Source organism: Aulonocara stuartgranti (genome assembly GCF_965226115.1).
Source record: "Aulonocara stuartgranti genome assembly, chromosome: 18".
NCBI lineage: Eukaryota > Metazoa > Chordata > Actinopteri > Cichliformes > Cichlidae > Aulonocara > Aulonocara stuartgranti.
This window is the reverse complement of record NC_138954.1, coordinates 30,159,451-30,179,947: the sequence shown is the minus strand read 5'-3', so window position 1 is coordinate 30,179,947 and position 20,497 is coordinate 30,159,451. Positions and strand designations below refer to the sequence as shown.

The following is a 20,497-nucleotide window of genomic DNA, read 5'->3' as shown; positions in this document are numbered from 1 at the left end:
AGATAAGAACTTCTTAGACACCAGTTGTAGTCTAAGAAGTTGGAAGGTTGGATGGAGTAGGTTGGACCATAGGGAAGAAGTACTTCACAGCAAGTGAACTTTCAAAATAAAAGTGCTTGAGGTTTCTTCCTTTTAAAAGGGAGTTTTTCCTTCCCACTGTTGCCAAGTGTTTGGTCAAAGGGGAATCAACTGATTAATGGGATTTTCTCTTTGTTTTTATAGGGTCTTTACCTTACAATTAAAAGTTCCTTGAGGCAACTGTTGTTGTGACCAGGTGCTGTATAACTAAAACTGAATTGACCTCAATAGTCACTGCAGCTGGCCATTAAAAAATTCCCCCCAAAAGGCTGCTTAAACCTCAGTTTTTTACAAGGTTAATTTAAGGGTTTTCAGTGCACAGGTGAGGCAGATCATGTTAGATTTGCATAATCCAGCTAGCAGTTTCCCCCCCTTTTCTAGTCTTTCAACTATTTGAAGTTTACTAATTACTAGTTGTGGCTTGTGGTTACGGTTAGAAAACTGTTATTATTAGAATGGACTTGTGTATTGGTGGACTGGGCCCACTGAGAGGTAACAGGTCATCAGAAAATGCACTTCTTTTCCAAACCAAAAATGGTTTCCAAACAAAGTTTGTTTCCCTTTAAAGTACTTCCCACAGACATGTGCTACTCTACATTTTTACTGTCATAACTCCAACAATTAATCTTGTAATTTAGCATAATCTTAAAGGTAAATGCAGCTGCAGACAACACGTTGTTCTGTTTGGTGCAGCTGAAAACACACTCTATAGTGTATCATAAAAATGCTCATTTAAAAATCTAAATTTCACAAATAATTATTTTTATTTTTCAACGGGTAATGACGTCAGACCTGCAAACAAAAACTGGATGATGTAAGTGTATTTTTGTCATGTATTTTTTGCCACACCCTTTGCAGTCCCTATTTAGAAAAAAGTAACATTATTGCTGTTCTCAAATCATCCAAATGTAACTCAAAGATGACATAGTAACTCCTCTGGTTTACAGTCATTTACATGCTAACATTAACAGAAACATTGGCTAAATAACTTCACTTGGTACAAGTGGCAAAAGTGTCAGCCTTTCCATTCGTTCGGTGTCATGATGAATAGTTCACCGACAGGAAACATAACTGTTACTAACTAATGGTGATTTTTTTCCTCTGCACCTTCTCAATATCTCACTTCCTCATCATGAACCAATGACTGCCAAAATGATATAAGCCTGCTGACAACAAGTTACATTTCCCTGTCCTACATTATCTGCTCTGCCGGTTAACCCCCTAATGTCCATCACATTAAACTTCTTATATTGAGGCTAGCCAGCTTCTCAGTTTCAAGGGGGATCAGTGAGCGAAAGCCCTATAGTCCATAAGAGAAAACACAGGAATTAGCCCTAGATTAGGGATCTAAACGGCTATGCAGCCCATGGTGGCTGGAGATGTACTGGTAGGCTGTGTGGGGGCTAATTCAGCCGGCAGTGGGAAACCCCACTTTCTGCCAGGTCATAGAGCAGAAATCCACAGACAACTGACAGGAGCAAACATTATGATGTTAGCTGGTGAAAAACATAGATTTTTTTTTTTTTTGGGGGGGGGGGGGGGGGGGGCGACAACGTGATGAATGACATTAATTACTCCACAGTTGAGAGCTGGAGAAACAGCAGAAAACACACTGTGGCGGTGGTGGTGCTTTTAGTGCTCAACATGGAGCACGCAGGCAGCAAGGTGCTCTTCATCCGTCCTCATGCCTCAGTGATGGCTGAGGGAAACTACAATACGGAGCGTCCACACGCATCGCTCTGCAAAGACAACACAAAGACGGTGCAGCCGGCGCACGATGTGCCGCTGACACCCGTGATAATCACGAGAACATCGCTCATATTTAGGTCAGCCTGAAAGTAGCCTAATACCATTTTCACATCAGCCAGCCCCCTCCCTCCTCCGACCCCCACACTCCCCGGCCTGATGGATGGACGGCGAGTGAAGCTGAAATATGGGGGTTCCATTTTCATTCCACGAGCAATGCAAGCGCACCACAGCCCTTTATCGCATCATGCCAAAAGCAAAACAGACACACACACGCGCGCGCGATCCACACCACGCCTCGGAATAAACTGACACAAAAAAGAAAAAAAAACCCCACCAAACATCTGGCACACACTTCGACACACACACACACACACACACACACACAATAAAACATGCAGCCATATTCCCAGCACGCTGCCATGCTCTGGCAACAAACAAAAAAAATTCTAGGCATTTGCACAAATGGGAGGTGTGAGACGAGCGGAAAGAGGACTCTGGAATGACATTGCGCCTGCTTACTGTAAAATAAATTCCCTCGGGGAGGATGGAGAGCCTCCTTTTTTCCCTCTTGACTCCCCTCCTTTCCGACGTGCGAATTTCCCGAAATTCAGACCATGCAAAACAGGTAGTCAGTCATTCCACCCCTCCGAAGTATTTGGTCCTGCTCGGCGGTAGTGCGAAAGGAGAAGGCACAACCAGCATCCGAGAGAGGAGACAGCCAGCTGTGGGGAGGAAATGAGGAAGGAAGGAAGGAGCGGCCGGGCCGGAGCACTGCGCACAGGAGAGAAGGCAAGGAAAGCGGCAGAGGTGCTCTCTCTCTCTCTCGCTCTCTCTCTCTCAGTTCACAATACAACATCACCCTATCCTTGCTAGACAGACGGACAGACGGCTTGAGTACCAGAGTCCGCAGCGACACCCACTGGTGATGAGAGGAACTACAACATGGAGATGATAAGTTCCACGGAAAGGCAGCAGCAGCTGGAAGAGACAAGCATGTCTCACTTATGTTACTGCAGGTACTTTTGTCTTTTAACAGTATATTTCACTAGAAAAGGTCACATTTTATTCTGTTAAATAGGCCGAAGACACTTATTACACATTTGTGTCTTGATTTAAAGAGTTGGCTATTTTGGGGGTAGAAGACAGCCCTAGAGACTGCCATGTATTTCACACTGGTTTTTATTTTTCTATGTATTTCCATAAATGTCTTTAAACAATCTTCCCACTGGCACCCTGAAGCCTGAAAGGTATTAGTCCCAACAAGCTGCAACTGTAGAAAAGTTTAACTGTTTTCATTAAAGTAAACAAAACATATTTTCCATAACTTAAGAACTTCCAGTGGAAAACAACAAGGTCAATGCTGCCTTGGTTATAGAAAAATTGGAAAGATGATTAAATTATAGATGGTAAAGCTGCAGCACAACAAAGTAAGGGTTTATAAAGTATATTTTGGTTTCCTAATCTGTAAAATTGTACATTCATATTGTTCAGTTGTTTACACAGATGCCATTGTAGGAACAACAAGGAAGCCTGCAGTGCGAGAGCACTAATGGGATCATTAAGATAAGATGGGGCCTGATTATTTAAGACCTTGTATGTGAGGAGCAGGATTTTGAATTCAATTCTGGATTTAACAGGAAGCCAATGAAGGGAAGCCCAAACAGGAGAAATCTGCTCTCTCTTTCTAGTCCCTGTCAGGACTCCTGCTGCAGAATTTTGGATTAACTGAAGGCTTTTCAGCGAGTTTTTAGGACATCCTGATAATAATGAATTACAGTAGTCCAGCCTGGAAGTAATAAATGCATGAACTAGTTTTTCAGCATCACTCTGAGACAGGATATTTCTAATTTTAGAGATGTTGCGCAAAGAAGAAAGCTGTCTTACATATTTATTTAATATGTGCATTGAAGGACACGTCTTGGTCAAAAATCACACCAAGGTTCCTGACAGTGTTACTGGAGGCCAAGGTAATGCCATCCAGAGTAAGAATCTGGTTAGATACTATATTTCTACGATTTTCAGGGCCGAGTACAATAACCTCAGTTTTATCTGAATTAAGAAGCAGAAAGTTAGCGGCCATCCAGGTCTTTATGTCTTTAAGACATTCCTGCAGTTTAACTAATTGGTGTGTGTTATCTGGCTTCATGGATAGAAGCCAGATAACACACACCAATTAGATGGGTGTCATCTGCATAGCAGTGAAAATGTATGCTATGCCTTCTGATGATACTGCCTAGGGGAAGCATGTATAATGTAAACAGAATTGGTCCTAGCACTGAACCCTGTGCAACACCATAGTTGACCTTAGTGTGTGAAGAGGACTCTCCATTTACATGAACAAACCACTGCAGCACAGTACCTATAATACCTACAGCGTGCTCTAATCGATGTAATAGGATATTATGGTCAACAGTATAGAACGCTGCACTGAGGTCTAGCAGGACAAGCACAGAGATGAGTCCACTGTCAGAGGCCACAAGAAGATCATTTGTAACCTTCACTAAAGCTGTTTCTGTGCTGGGATGAGCTCTGAAACATGACTGAAACTCTTCAAATCATTTTTTTGATATGAAAGGAAGGTTGGAGATTGACCCGTAATTAGCTAAAACCGCTGGGTCAAGAGATGGCTTTTTAAGTAATGGCTAACTACAGCCAGCTTGCAGACCTGTGGTACATGGCTGATTATGTGGGTCCATTTAAGGGAAAATAAACTGGCTTTCTGACTGTATTAAAACCACTTGCCCCACATTGTGTAGGTCACAGACCTAATAAATAAATTCATTAATTAACAAACAATACATTTTTAAAAATACTTCAAAGTTACAGAGAGAGACTAAAATGGATTATTTCCATTGTTTTCCATGTTTTCCATGGTTTGGTCCTTTGACCTAATCATTAACAACAAAGTCTTTTGTGAAAGCATAATAAACCAATATTGCTCCCATGGATTCTGCATGACTGCATAATTTCTAGAATAAACCTTTGCCCACAGTGCTCTTAAAATATATTCTCCTGTATTAGATTTTATACAGTAAGCGTATGTCTCAAATGTAAACTGAGGTGTGCTAATAAGCCAGCTTTAAAATGCCAATAGTTAATACTGAAGGGATCGTTCACTCACAGTATTGGAAAACAAGAAGAGAACATCTCTAAAAGGCAAGTGAATTGCAGAGAGCTGTCTCATATCAATAAGCTCCTCATTTGCTGGTGCAGCTGTTTTGCACGGCTACGTTTTCCTGGGGAGAAGTCTAATTAGCCAAACTTCATATACCTGTGTGAGCTGGAGTGTAAAAACAGAGCGCTATCAAAAACAGCTTTCAGTCAGAGTCAGGAAACATTTTTAATAAGCTGTTTGTTTAAACTGTCTCGACCTGGCTCAGAAACCGTGGCGAAAAAGAGTGAGATGCAGGGAAAAGGTAAAAAAAAATACTTGAAATACTTCAAAAACATGAAAGCAACATAAAACAAAGAAAAAGTCAGTGTTATTAGTAGTGAGGATGTGTGAGTGGATGGGTTAATAGTGTGGTGTTGGAGATGCTAAGTGGTACAAACTAAAAAAAGATGCACGTGAGACAAGAGCTTCACTTGAAAACTGCTTATTCTAATATTGACTCTTGTTTGGTGTGGTTTGTTGGATTGGATGATTGAAATGAAATGGCAATTTTACTATTAATTCATTAACAAACAGAGGGCACAGTGGTATGTTGAAGAACCACACAGGGCCACAAAAGCCTGGCACCTGCTCCTCACTGGTCACCAGCGTTTGTTGCACACTGCTGTGGGATGACATCCCAGTCTTCAATCAGTATTTGTCGACAATGTCATGACAAGTCAGCCAATGTGGATGTGTTGGTCACTCTTGCATGAACATCACGCCCAAGCTGATTCCACAAGTGTTCAGTGAGGTTGAGGTCCGTGCTAAGTTTACATGGCTAGCATCTACATGGCCTTTGGAATGAAAATGTGTGGCAGCCTGGGCCGGTTCTAGACAGGCAGAGAGAAATGTAAATATTAACAAAACTTAAAAAAGTAGGCCAAGTTACAAAGAAAAAGGCAATAAACCAAGTCTTGAAAAATAAAACTGAAAAATAGAAATACAGAATAAAAAAAAAATCTCCATCCGGATCTTTACAACCAAAAACATAAAATCTATCTTAATTAAATGGCCTAATTCTCAAATAAATTTGCAAAATAAAGTATGAATAAAGACATTCATTTCATGGAAGCTCAAATTAACAGAGTCACATTAAATGCACATCATTGCCTGTTACACTGCACCTTAAAGATAGGTTAATAAATTGAATTTAACTTAACCACAATACTTTCACATGGGTTCTTTCCAGCTTGAAGGCGGTGGCAAGATGAGTCAAAACCCGCGGTCAACCCGCTTCGTTTGATTGTTGTCAAATGCCACCATATAAATGAAATTCATTTGACCTGAATGATCTGTATGGGTGCATATGTTAGAAAAAGGCAGCACAATAATAATATTACAGCAGTAATTAGTGCTATATGACAAACTAATAAAATACTAGAATTGTATCTACCAAAAGTGTCGCAAAGACTTCTTGGTTAGGTTAAACTGCACTATAAACAATGTTATTTGCCACATAATTCCATGATTCCAAAAGGCACCAACACTACAAACATGGCTGAGCGGTTCAGTTCAGTGACTCTGATTCATAAACGTGCAGCCTAAAAGACAATGACCAGCTACAACTGCTGGTGCTGACACACTTGTCAGCCTTATGATGTGCTGGTATACCCCATATGTGTTTTTTTTATGAAAAGGAGAAATATCCATAGAAATCAAAATGGCTTTTTGTGTCAGCTGTAAAGTTTTTGTGTGTGTTTATGGGGATTGACAAACTTTTGAAGCCACTGTCAGTGGCTAAAGAGAGCTTAGTTTTGCTGTAGTTTTTCAGTTTCAGAGGTTGTAGCTTGGACTGAAGCAACCAAAGAGGCAGAGGAAACAGTTTCTTTTAGTGGTTCATACAAGGCACTGCTCTACAGCCTGAACTTTGGCCTTGACAGGACATGCTTGGCCCGTCCGTCTTGTTCGCTCACACACTCATAGTTTTCAAGCTTGAACCACCAAATCAGTGAACAGCTACAGGTTTAAGGTGAGCATCCCAACTGAAAAGCCTTGCATGTCACCAGTGACCTGTTCAGTGAGACAACGAAACGTAGCAGGTGCCTTCCTCAGCCTGTAAGCTACTGGTTAGATAAGGGTGGAAAGCAGAATGGTAAAAACTCTGTGCAAACACTGACAGACCAGGGTTCAAATTCTTGCTGGAGCAGAGAGGTTTCACCTTCAACTCAGAAATCAATCAACAGCCCAGGCAGCGATGGCACTACATCCTGCTCGGTTTCGCTCACCATGAAGCAAAAACTCACATCATAAAAGGCCTCACTGATGCCTCCTTAACATATTTCACCCCACTCTGCATCCCAGCCAGCAGAGACCAACCCCAGCCGCTTTGTTAAATTATCTGTAAAGACTATAATACATGCACAGAGACACATGCCAAATCAGGACAAAGCCTTTCCTAGAGGGAGTTTGAACACAAAAGGAGACTGGAAAAAGTTTGTAACCCAGTTGAATTGAGTGCTGTATATCCCTTCCATCTCTGGGTCTGTCTATATTCGTCTGCCTTTCATTCAGTTTGTCTCTTTATTTTTTGCCTCTGTTCCTCTTTGTCTAGCATTTCTTTGTTCAGTCAACTGTAAGCCATTTCTAAATGCCACAGTCAGCGGCATCAGCAGCAAACTAAATCTCGCACACATTGTTCTCATATGCATCGTTTGCTTCATTGAACAAGAAATTACTTTGGATGTTCAGATTATCTACACGTCACAACCAAAATGTCAGACCACAACGCTTGAAGAAGCAGAAGCACAAAATATCACTAAATAGAATCAATTTATTTAATAATGCATTTATGTTGCCACGATGTTACTTTTCCTGCAATGCACGTTTCCCTTGTAAGTATGTATTTATTCATGTGTTTGCTGTATCACCGCAAGTATGCAATCTATTTCTGCACTACACTCCATCTGAGCTATTCTTATCTGTAGCCCAGCCTCTGCTGCTCTAATGAACTGACATCTCCACAGGGATCATTAAAGTTTCATCTGACCTAATCTAAAAATTGAAGTCCCCTAAAGCAAGGCACTTGTCTGCTCCAGTGGAGCTGCTCGGTGTCCATCAGCGGGAGAATGTGCTGGTACTGAGAAGCCTCTCGCAGGTGTCACGATAAGCATGTATGTAAAGCACGATGCTGAAGGAGGGAGCATACAGACACACACACACACACACACACACACAGACTAAATATATGAACCCATGTGACTTGGACTGAAAGCACAGGATGGTGGTAAGACTTGTGATTATGTAGCCGTGCGGTTTTTTGAGAGGCTTTTGAAAATGGCATCCAAAGTGAACACAGAGTGTGTCCAACACACTGACACACAGTCACATGACAGGGAGACAGAAACTGATACAAAGATACAGATACAAACACAACAATGACAAAAAGATTTATCGTAGCTAAACATTCGTCGCCATAAAGGCCCATTCAGGAACTTACAGATGCACACGTATATGTGTTTTGAAGATTTGATCTACAGACCCTATTTGCATGGCTGTGATACAGACTGACCACATTTGATCACAGGCTTTTGCATTTATGTGGTAGTGATGAGCATGTGCATCATCATCATCCTCATAAGACCCACAAACTCTCCAGTTATCCATTTTAGGTTTGTTGAAAACTAAACAAGCACATTTTTAGACACTTCTTATACGTGCATTTTGACCTCACACTTTTTCTTTGCCAAGTAGGAATAACACATAGTGGGTTCTCTGTTACATAGTGGAAGACACGTGATGCATCTTAGCCAAATTGTGCTATCAGTATGCAGAGCAGGTAAGCAGAGCCGGTGCTGGTGTAGCAGTGTGCAGGTGTGAGAGTCCGCTGTGTGGGCTTTACTTTTTGTCCCTGTTTGAAGCCATGCTACAAACGTGGCTGTACGCCTCTTTGATCCAAACTCAAATCTCTCAACAACAACTAGCTCAATCTTTTGACTTTGACAACTACTTTTCCTCTAGCGCCACCTTGAGTCCTTTTTTTTTAAACATTTTGAATAAAATGTCTCAGCAGCTGTTGGATGGATTGGCATAAACCAAGCAACCCCACCCCCCACTACCACAGGGTAACATTTCAGCTAGCATTTGTCCAATAGCTGGTTTAAGTCCAAATCCCTGCAAAGCCAATGTCATTCTCATCAGCCTCAATTGTATTTTTGTGTTACTGCCATAGTAACACATGTCTAAGATAACCATGATCATTATTTCATGACTATGCCAAAATTATAGGTTTGAACTTTACAAAAAGCAAATATATCTTTTGTACTGCACAGTCCAATAGATATATTTGCAATTTATTTTGGAATGAAAGCTACAACAAATTTTTTTTAAAAGTGCTATGAAGCAAAATGTGCCTTTCGAAAGGAATTACATCACATGTCAAAAGGGTATGGAGAACTCAAAACCATTCCCAAAGGGCTTGCCAAGATGAGACTGTCCTCTAGCTGCCAAGGTGGCCAGCTGGTGTTACCCAGCCAGCCTCTTCACATCTAGTTAGGAAAATGATGACAGCTTTTAGCCTAACTCAAAATCTCTGCCATGGCTGCTGGATGGTACCTTCTGGGAACAGGGAGCAAAAAACACTTTATTTAGACTGGCTGTGGACTATAGTGCAGTTGAAACACTGCATGGGCAGTGTCAAGGTGTCATGAGTTCAGCCAGTAATGCACATTTCCAAAACTATTACACATTCTTAACATTAGCTTGTTAGCACTGAGATTTTTGACCTAAATTTTTGATTATATTATATTAATGATAATAATAAATGATGATTTAATAGCCTGTCAGTCCATTTGACAGTTTTCGGTTAGATAACATGTCTTGGATTGAATTACAGAATGCACCTTTAATTTCTAAGCAAACTAGTGCACTGTATTTGATTCTAATACAATTTGATGATGTTATTTTTTAAACAGGTTTTAATTTAATTCAGTTTTATTTATATAGCCTAGTGCCTGAAAACCCAATCAGACGATCCCTTATGAGCAGGATTTGGCGAAAGCGGGAAGGAAAAAATCCCTTTTAAAAGGAAGAACCCACTGTCAGAGCCAGGCTCAGGGAGATTCAGCCATCTGTCACAAAGATAAAAGGAGAGTAACTTAATGCCTTTATCAAAATATCTGATTTTAAATAAACACTTATATCAGACACCTTTAATCTCCTCCCTTGCAGCAACACCAAACAGCAGCACACTTATAACTGCACTACATCTTTCCATATATAAATATGTATTCTTCCAATTCATTGTAGTGTGAAGAAATATTTTTAAAAAACCCAAACAAACATATAAATACAATATTCATCTGCAAAAATAATGTCTTTTACTTGGATCTATTATCTTTTTTAACCTGTTCCATCTGTGTCATTAAAAATTCACAGAAAACTGAGATACCATAAAACAGTAGAGCTCCTGGTTGCAATTAAAATGTAATAGACAAAACTGGAGAGATGAATGTTTAGATTATTTTTTATCAGCAGAGCTGCTCCTCCTCTGATAAATTCCTGTGCAGGTTCGCAGGTCTACTCAGATCATCGCCAACCTCGTCTTCTGTAGTGAATAAAACATGCCACTGCTTTCACTGAGGTCTGAATTGTGTCCTTTTCTGCGGAAGCAGCTTGTAAGGAAGGTTAACCTCAATGTAAAAAGAAAAGAAAAGAAAGAAGCTCGTGGAAGAAGGTCGCATCAGGAGAGGCTGAACTGCTATCTTATTAAAGATACAGCAAGAAGATAATGCAGGTTTTATTGATCCACTCCAAACTAACACAAATCATACACAGTTGTTGAGATGTGCAAGACAGCAAGCACAGGGACCAGACGTCACTCTTTGTTTCAGGTAACCCGTACAGATTTGGCATTGCAGTTGTCGGGTATGCTTGTTTTTGCAAGGTTTTGACTCTAGTAGTAGTAGAGCAGTATCCATGCAGATTACTTACAACAAAAATCAACTACCACAGAGATGTAATGAACCTTTAGATGGGTTTTGTTACATGTGGTATAAAACTAACACAGAATTCCATAAAAAGAACATCATACCAGCAGTAAAACACAGTGGTGGCCGTGTGACGGTCTGGGGCTGCTTTGTTGTTTCAGGGCCTGGGCGACTCTCTGTAACTGATGGAAACATGAATTTTGCTGTCTACCAGAAAACTCTGAAGGAGAATGTCTGGTCATCAGTTCATGCCCTGAAGCTCAAGCACACATGGATTATGTAGCAGGACAATGATCTGAAACACACCCAAAAGTCCATGGAATGGCTTGAAAAAACAAAAAGGTTTTGGAACGGCCTAGTCAAAGTCCAGACTTAAGTCCAGTTGAGATGCTTTGACATGACTTTAACCTCCTAGGACCTGGTGTCCACATATGTGGACATCACATTTTCGGATGTCTAGACCAAAATACTCAATTTTACAAGGGCCTGATATCCACTTACGAGGACATTATACTGCCACTTTTCTATCGAAATTTTAAATAAATATCCTCATATGTGGATCTAATTTTTGTCAGAAAAAAAATCAGGTAAAAAATCAGGAAATTCTTTGTTTTTACAATCATCGGGTCCCAATATGCCCAAATATCAAAGGGAAATTAAAAATGCATGCCATGGAAGAGTTCGGGTCTTAGGAGGACAGGTCGTTCATTCTTGAAAACACTCCAGTGTGGTGGGCCAAAATTCCTCCACAGTGACATGAAAGACTGAGGGTGGGTTTAGTGATACTTTTTCACATAGGCTAAGGTAGGTTTGGCTGTCTTCCCTGTAGTAATAGAAATATTAATTTAAAAACTTTTGTATTTACTCAGTTTATATTGGTCTAATATTAAACTTTGTTTGATGATCTGAAACATACATGTGTGAAAAATATGCAAGAAACTAAGAAATCAAGAAGGTGACAAATACTTTCCCACAGATATGTAGCGATGTACTTTAAGTATTCTTAAGATTATTAAAGCCGTGCCACAAGACTCTTTTAGGAGGAGGACACTGTCACATCTCATCCAAATCTAGTCAAACATACAATACAGTTGCTTAGTTCAGATGAGGGATTGTTAAAGGTGCTAGACCAGAGAAGAGAGCCCTACATTCTTACATGGTGCTTATGTTCACACCCTTCAGTAAAACCTTTGCTAGGCAAACAGCTGTACCATTCTTTCAAATAAAGTCACATAATGCTTGAGATTTTTAAACGTCCCCTTTCTTTTGAGAATTTGTAAACATACTCAGGAATGTAACTTGTAATTGTTTTTTATTATGTGCAGTCGCTTTTCACTGTATATACAAAATGTGCATTTGCCGTGTCTATTTGAAATTCCCTGTAGGTCCAACATTAAGAGTCCACATGAAAACCCTTGTAGTTGATGTGGTATGAGTTCAGCTTGGCACTACACATTAACAGAGAGAATTTTTAACATGCTCCTCTGAGAATTGTTCCTTGAGCTGGAAGCCCCTGAAGAAAGGTAAAGCGCAGCAGTGCAGACTGTCAGTGAATAAGTGAGCTGAGCCTCTCTTTGCCATCACACAGAAGAAAAAGAGGACTACTGACATTGGTGTCTGAGTGCCAGAACAAACATCGCACCTGATGCATTTGTATGATTTTTAATTTGTATTTATTTATTGCCAAATTATAGATAAAAGCTGATGTGGCATTAAATGTATTTGCTCCCCCAAAGGCAATGAATGCTCCACGTCACTGGTTACATGTTGTATGCTATATGGTCTGTATTTCCACACAGCCTGTTACTCACTGCTGAAATTACTATAGAATTTTAAGAATTCTTTATCTGTTTCATAATGAAGGACTCTTTACTCCCCACTGACACAGTATCAAAGGAATACCTGATGCACATTTGGCTGATTGTAAGGCATCGCTTCTTATTCTCTCTGACAACAGCGCCATCCTGTGGTTTGAACCAAGCATTTCCAACGATTATCTCCTGGCCTTGTCATGTTTAAAGAGCACCTTTCAACAGGAATTACAAAAGTAAAGTTACATCTAATGACATTAAGCTTGCTTCCCATCATGTTCTCTGCACTGAGATCTACTGAATCCAAACTCCATTGTTTGGATTTCATATGGACTTGTTTTTCATCTTAGTGTGGCAGCACCTGCCCAGTGCACATGCATCAGTAGTCGCACACTAGCAAACCTCCTTTTGAAATGATTCATTTAAAAATGGAGAAATATAGCCTGCACTGAAGCATCTTCAAAATCAAATCAAATCACCTTTATTGTCACATCACATGTGCAGGTACATTGGTACAGCACATGTGAGTGAAATTCTTGTGTGCAAGCTTCACAAGCAACAGAGTTGTGCAAAATACAATAATGTAAACAAGCAAAATACAAGAATGGCTACATCTGAAACTAATAAATATATGTACAATATATAATAGTATATGCATTTCTGGATGTGTATACCAAATATTTTTCTACGTGTGTGTGTGTGTGTGTGTGTGTGTGTGTGTGTGTGTGTGTGTGTGTGTGTACACATATTTTACAAATTAAATAGAGTAAACAATAAATAAAATATATAAAATAAATAAAATAAAATATACAGAGTGAGACATGTGCAAAACAGTGGCATTACTGTACAGTATGGAGTGCATAATGTTAAAGTTCCAGTAGTGAAGCTGAGGTGTCTATGAAGTGTTCAGCAGTCTGATGGCCTGGTGGAAGAAGCTGTCTCTCAGTCTGCTGGTACGGGACCGGATGCTGCAGAACCTCCTTCCTGATGGAAGTAGTCTGAACAGTTTATGGTTGGGGTGACTGGAGTCCTTGATGATCCTCCCCGCTTTCCTCAGGCAGCGCTTCCTGTAGATGTCTTGGAGGGAGGGAAGCTCACCTCCAATTATCCGTTCAGAGCACCGCACTACTCGCTGGAGAGCTTTGCAGTTGTAGGCGGTGCTGTTGCCATACCATTTGTTGCATCTTATTTCTCTAAATGTGTTTTCCTAAAGTTCTATGACTCACACGGCATTAAGACTAACTAATGAGTCAGTGACAAGAAATCCAGGGAACATGTTTCACAGGTAAAATATGTATCTATCATTTAAAAAATATATATATATTTTTTTTTTAAAAAACAACAAAAAACATCAGTTTTGATCATTTTATTACACTACACGATCCTAAAATCTTAAACTAATTTCTAAAGTCTTACATAATCTGGCCCCTAAGGCGCTCAGTGATCTTGTGGTTCCCCTTAAAAGCTTTGGATTCAGTAACGAATGGAGCACCTAATGGAAACTGCAAGATTGCATTATACAAATCCTCATTTGGACAGATAGCATTTTCTATTTAGGGAATTGGCCTGATACAGGACCCTGACTGGGATCCTTTTTTAAAATTAAACTTCTTGAAAGAGGAATCTGTCATGCAGTCATGAATAATCTCTGTATCTTGTTTTATGCTACTTCACTATACTGTTTGTCCCCTGTGCTGCCCTATGCAGTATTTATTTTGCAGATTGTAGATCTTATTTAGTTTTGTCTGTATGTGTTTTGAGGACAGGGATTGCAAACTAGATTAAACCCACAACACGTGTCATTTAAATCAGCTTTCTTCCCCATTTTGATGCTCAGATTGAAATTCAGCAGGTTTTCTTGTCCACGTTCACATGTCTACATGCGATAGATATTTACATTAACAAGAAGTTGGACAGGTGTAACTAATAAAGTGGCAAGTGAGTGTATATTTTCAGTATATTTTCTTTCTAGTCTTCACTGTTTAAAATGAAAAAAAAGAGTGCTTTATGTCTGGAAATATTTGATAAATAATATAGGCCATTTACCTTAATAAAAAACAAAAAATTGGACTGCAGCTAACTTTTTTTTTCAATAAATAATTAATTATTTCCATGAATCAATTAATCTTCTTTTTTTTTGTCCATAAAGTCTCAGAAAATATTGTCATTTTTATCTCGGATATGTAAAAGCCTTTCACAACAAAAAGCTTGAGGCATTCAATGTTGCATGATAAACGAAAGTCATTTCATAAATGTTATTCTTCTTTTTTTTTTTATTAAGAATAAAAAATAAAATAATAATTTAAATAACAATAAAAAATTTTATAAAGAACTAACACTGAATAAATTTCGAATGAACCTACATTATAGTGTATTTATTTTCTATGTTAAATAATGGATATATTTGAGTTTAGTGTTTTGGTTGTCATTTTTACGAGGTGACGTGAAACACATCATAAGCATCGGTGCTGCTCAGAGCTCTCTCCTCTCATCCTTTTGTGCCCGCTGTCCAATGAGCGATCAGATACGGATTGCCGTCTGCTCATTGGTCGCGAAGGAGGAAGATGCGGCGGCCATGGAGAATAGATTAAGGACTTTTCAAACCGTCCTGCTGGTGTGATTGATATTCGGTGATTTCAAGCCCGGGCACATCGCGCTATGTAGCGTAATCTCACTGTGTTGGTACCGAAGTCTCGTTGCTTGGCTTCGGTGGTTTTTTGGCCACATATACTTGTAGTTTATTCCTTTGGTTTTGTGTTGTTTGTTCTGTTTGGTCGTTTGATATGATGTCGGGCCCGTTGTGCTGCTTTGAGTGAAGTCCCTCCCTCCCTACACAATGTAGCGCCGAGTTCTTCCAACAGATACGTCATCACTGAAGGTAAGGAAATACTGAGAACCGGACTTAAACGGAACGAAATCCTGTCACGTGTTTTTGTGGTAGACGGACTTCACCTGGTTCTTGACTTGAGGACTTGAAGGCCTGCTTTATGGCCGGATTACCAAAGGACCGAATAGCTGTGCAAATGAATGACACAAGATTGTTCAGGCTTAAGACAGAGAACACTGACACACGTGCCTCCCTGCGCAGGTACAGATATTTAATGGTTGAATTGACTTATTGAAACAACACATGGTATCCTTATTGCCTCTTTTCGTGTCGTTTGTAAAGTAGCACTATCATAATATCACAAGACCTTTCAAGCAACCCTGCATTACACAATGAGTTGCAAAAGTACACACTGTGGTGTGTGTAGGTGAACCACTGAGAGTAAATGTACAGCTGCTCTTCTTGTAGGTGTTGCTGTGTGAACAATGCGTGAGCGATGTCTGATGTTGAGGCCACATACGCAGACTTCATCGCTTCTGGCAGGACGGGCCGGAGGAACGCCCTGCATGACATCCTGCAGAGTCCCACCGACCCTGAGGGAAGAGAGATGCCCCTCACCCTGTCTCTGTCCCAGCTGCACATCAACGCAGGAGGAGGAGGTAATACGCTACACTGATTTGTTTGGGGTGTACCACCCCTGGGATCGGAATCAGAATTTAATTGTCTGGTCGCACAAAATCCTGTATATAAATTCCACTCTGTTTTATTTATATAGGGCCAATTTACAACAAGGTAAAGATGCTACTGTACTACTACTGTAATCAAACAATCCTCTGTGAGCAAACACTTGGCGACAGTGAGAAGAAAGAAGTTCTTTTAAACAGGAAGAGACCTGGCAGAATCAGGTTCAGGGAGGAGAAGCCATCTACCATCTACGCAGGAGTTTAAGATGGTTATCAGAATAATTTTTATTTGGCCTAGTTTGTGCACATAAACAAGGAATTTGACTCTGGTTCACTTTAGTCTCTGTATCCAAAAAAGTTTTTAAATAGGCAATAGATAAATAGGCATATATCTATATATACAAGGAGAACATACATATGAGGACATGGTTAAAAAAAGTAAGGAAAATAGAAGTTACAGAACATCTTAAGAACTTATACAAACTATAACAAATTTAACACCTTTCAATTTCAACGGAAAGCTGAAAAGTAATGCTGCCTTAACACATCTAAAGCCATGCACCATCCCGAGGAAGTCCAGAGGATCTGAAAAGGTAATGCTTAGTCTTCACTGTGAAAATGAGAGCCAAACTTCTGAGGTGGTCTGTACCAAATAGCAAACCATAATAGTGATCAGATAAATGCTCCAAAAGGATACAACAACACACACAGTGAGGAGGTCCAGTCTAAGGACTCAGAGCAGTGGACGTGTCCTAGCAGGCAGCGATCAGCTGCAGCTGCCTCAGTTATGCAGGTGGATGAGTTATAAAATATGGGAAAACTACACATGGAGATCAAAGCCATCTTTGAGTGTACTCACTTTTAGAGTCAACCTCATCTAGTGCCACCTGGAGGAACTGCAGTTTTTGCCACTCCCTTGTTGGCTTCATTTTTCAGCTCTGGAGGGTGCTCCTTGCACCGACCTACACTAAAAACTTTAAAATCATTATTTTTGTACTTTAACTAACCCAAACAAAGGTAGAAATGAGCCCTGCTATACTTCCTACCACCAGGAGAAGTAATTATCTTTTGGTTATATAAAGAGGGCGAGGACAAATGAAGTGGTTGTTCCAGTTGAAGAACACATCTAGCAGAAGAGATAAGTTATTGCAAACAGTGGATGTTATGGTGTATTTTACTCTTTTTTTTTTTCTTTTTTTTTTTTAAAGCAATAATTACACAGCTGATAGCATCCAGAAAGTGTTCAGAAAATATTGTCATTGTGTTAATGTGGTGTTCTAACCTGCTTTCTTTTTTTTTTTTTTTTTTTTTTGTAGATGGAGACGACACTGAGGACAGCCAGAGCTCCTCCTCTTCGGCTCAGAGGGAGGCGGAGCAGAGGAACAGCTAACCTGCAGCACACTCCAGCCCGCAGACAGAGATTTGCAGGATGGAGTGAGGCTCCCACCATGATGAACCTGTTTGTCCAAAGTGGGCTGGTGGCTGGAGGGTAGTACCGTCACTGCTGATATGCCTTCAAGCAGGGCACAGTCTTCCAAATTCAACTCGAGAAGTGCTGTAATGTGAACACCCAGTGTGGCTCTGCTGTGCACTAGAATAACAGATTGATTGCAGGGTGCTTTTCAGAATCGGGGGTAAGCAGAGAGGCCAATTTGTAGCTCTTGTAAAGCTAATTTTATTTTCAGTCTTAGTTACTAAACAATATAGGTTGGGGGACTGAAATACAGGAAGAAAATAGACGTGGCTCCTTTGTGAGTTTTATAGTAGTTGAAGCAATTTGTAAGACCATGTGCTGAAGTAATGGCTCACAGTGGGAGTAGCATGTCTGTAGAAGTAGTGGTGCTGATAGATTGTACTGCCAGTTAATGGCTTTATGCTAACGCTAAGTTGATAATATTGCAGAGGAAAATGGATTGGGCTGAAGTAAACCTGAGAGGACAATGCTGCGGTTTGACTTCTTGTTTATATGCTGAAGAGTGTGTTCACTGTTCTGTACTGTAGAAAGCAGCAGGATGCAACAGAGCAGTAGCCTTGTGGTCTGTTGACACCAATATTACTTAATATTGCACTTTCAGTCAGTTTAAATGTCAGTCGCTCAGTGATTAAAGATTGATGATATACATGTTTAAAAAAAAATGTTTATACTTACAAAAGGGTTTTTTGGTTTTTTTTTAACAATTTCATTATCACGACCTTTGAGGAATGGTTTGACATTTTTGTAAATGCATTTCTTCACTTTCTTGCTAATGAAATGATAAAATGTCTATGTGCTATATAATGCATGTAGCTAGAGTTTGTCTTAATAGCCACCAGGGGGCAATAGATGTGGTTGCAAGATCTCAATCTGATGTCTCTGTGCTGTGTTTTATGTACATCATAATAATATTGTTGGTCCAGGATTAACATAGCAACTGAGCATTCAGTTAGCACTTGCTAAGAAGCTAGTGAATGCTGTTAAAAACTGTCACTAGTAAACCACGAGTCATTTGGCTAACAGCAAACCTAACTTGATAATACAGTTATTATTATAATTATTTAATATATATATATATTATTTAATATATGGTATTTAAATAATAAGTAAAGCACTTGAAATTTTTACCATTTGATCCAAAAGTTGTTTTTTTCTTGACATTGTAAAGCTATGACATCACAAGAACATGACTGGTCAGTTGCAATGTTGATCCCAGATGATGCAGGAACAACACCGACACGAAGTTATGACATACCCCTGTTCCAAGACGATTTCTAGTCCTATTGAGGTCTTTAGTGGAAAATGACCCCCAGACATGGCCTCTAAAAACTTTCCTGCTGTGTTTATGGGCTCAGCCCCTCATATCAGGTCATACCAGATAAAACACTGAGTCAGTTTTGTAAATTATGGTCATTTTAAGTCTCGGAAGGATTATTAGGATCTACTCACTGACTAATAACTCGTTAACCACTGAGTGTTTGCTTTCACACTGACATCCAATCCTCTCTCTTAACCTCCAGTTTCAAAAGACCAAGACAGTGATGACAGAAATGCTTAAAGTAGGAATTCAGACACATATGGGTGATGTTGTCTGGTCTATGGTTAGCGCTGAGGTGGCCTGCAGATGGACATATTGACTAATATGAAGTAAACAAATGAATTAGATAACAGAAACGTCCTTACAGGTTACAATTAAAAGATTAGCATAAAAAAAATTCACCCAAATCTTACATTTTGCTAACTGTCAGATATGCACACAGGTCACTGATAAAAACCTGTTGCATTTGAATCATGTTAAAATAGTATAATGTAATATCATATATGGCATTGATGAGCTGTTTTGTCACATAATGTTGCTTGGATCAGAGCTGTTGGCTTCACATTATAATACACTGGCCCCACATTACCTTCACTTTTTAGCGTGCAGGGGGATGAGAGGCGACGTGACCTCCAGGGAGTGCGTAACCAACTCTATGAGATAATTAAGGATTCTAAAAATCATAAATCTTGCAACACTACTCTAGTGTACCAGTGAGCTGCAAATTAGCATAATAAACACTCTTTATACTTGACAGCTAAGCTAATTATCTGCAGGCTCCAGCTACATTGTTAAGAGATTGATCTTGTCATCTGTCATCAGTTCACTAAGAAAGTGCATTGCCCAAAATGTCAAACTGTTCCTTAAATGTAGATATGCAATACACCGCGGAGCTTCCAGGATTTATAACATTGTTTGTTTGTTTGTTTTCTGACACTGAGCCTGAGCTATGTTCCTGCTACTGTGTGTAATAGCTAGCTGATGTTATCATCTGTACAGACCACCACGCATGCACAAAACTCTGTGTTGTCATTTTCTTCACCATTTTTGCGAACTATAACCTTCCTGTAATCCTCCAGCTTGACAGTAAGTCAATCATACTGAAGATAATGTAGCTATAAATGTTTATTTTGTAATCCTCACTCAATCAGGTGTTTAGATTGTAAACTGCCATGTAACTGTTTCGGGGCTCACTCTGGTTTCAAATTAGACTGTGTAAATGCAGCTGTTCAGCATGTTGGATTTTGGCAGGTGCATGATTCTGTGAAATTTGTAGATGTTTGTCTGAATGTGCATAACCGTATTTTCTACTCTCCGTGTCAAACAAAGTGAAATAAACTGGACAAGAGGGAAAATGCAAGTCTTCTGTGCTGCTGTACGCCTGCGGTTTGACCAGCAGGTAGCACTGTGGGAGAATTTATGAAACGTGCATTAGACTTCAACTGTGAACAACTAATGTATATATATATATGTGTATAG

General features: G+C 39.7%; 1 protein-coding gene across 2 annotated transcripts; it reads left to right on the top strand.

Moving 5' to 3' along the window:
- Nucleotides 1-15,206: 15,206 nt before the first annotated feature.
- On the top strand, nt 15,207-19,251 carry LOC309694680 (cAMP-dependent protein kinase inhibitor alpha-like). Of its 2 annotated transcripts, none has more exons than XM_082514892.1 (3): nt 15,207-15,594; nt 16,012-16,202; nt 17,543-19,251. In XM_082514892.1, exons 2-3 carry the CDS (start codon nt 16,040-16,042, stop codon nt 17,614-17,616), a joined length of 237 nt encoding a protein of 78 aa, XP_082371018.1. In that variant the 5' UTR covers nt 15,207-15,594; nt 16,012-16,039; the 3' UTR covers nt 17,617-19,251. The 2 variants fall into 2 exon arrangements, with proteins under 2 accessions (XP_082371018.1, XP_082371019.1); XM_082514893.1 differs by lacking the exon at nt 15,207-15,594 and adding an exon at nt 15,604-15,804.
- Nucleotides 19,252-20,497: the final 1,246 nt, after the last annotated feature.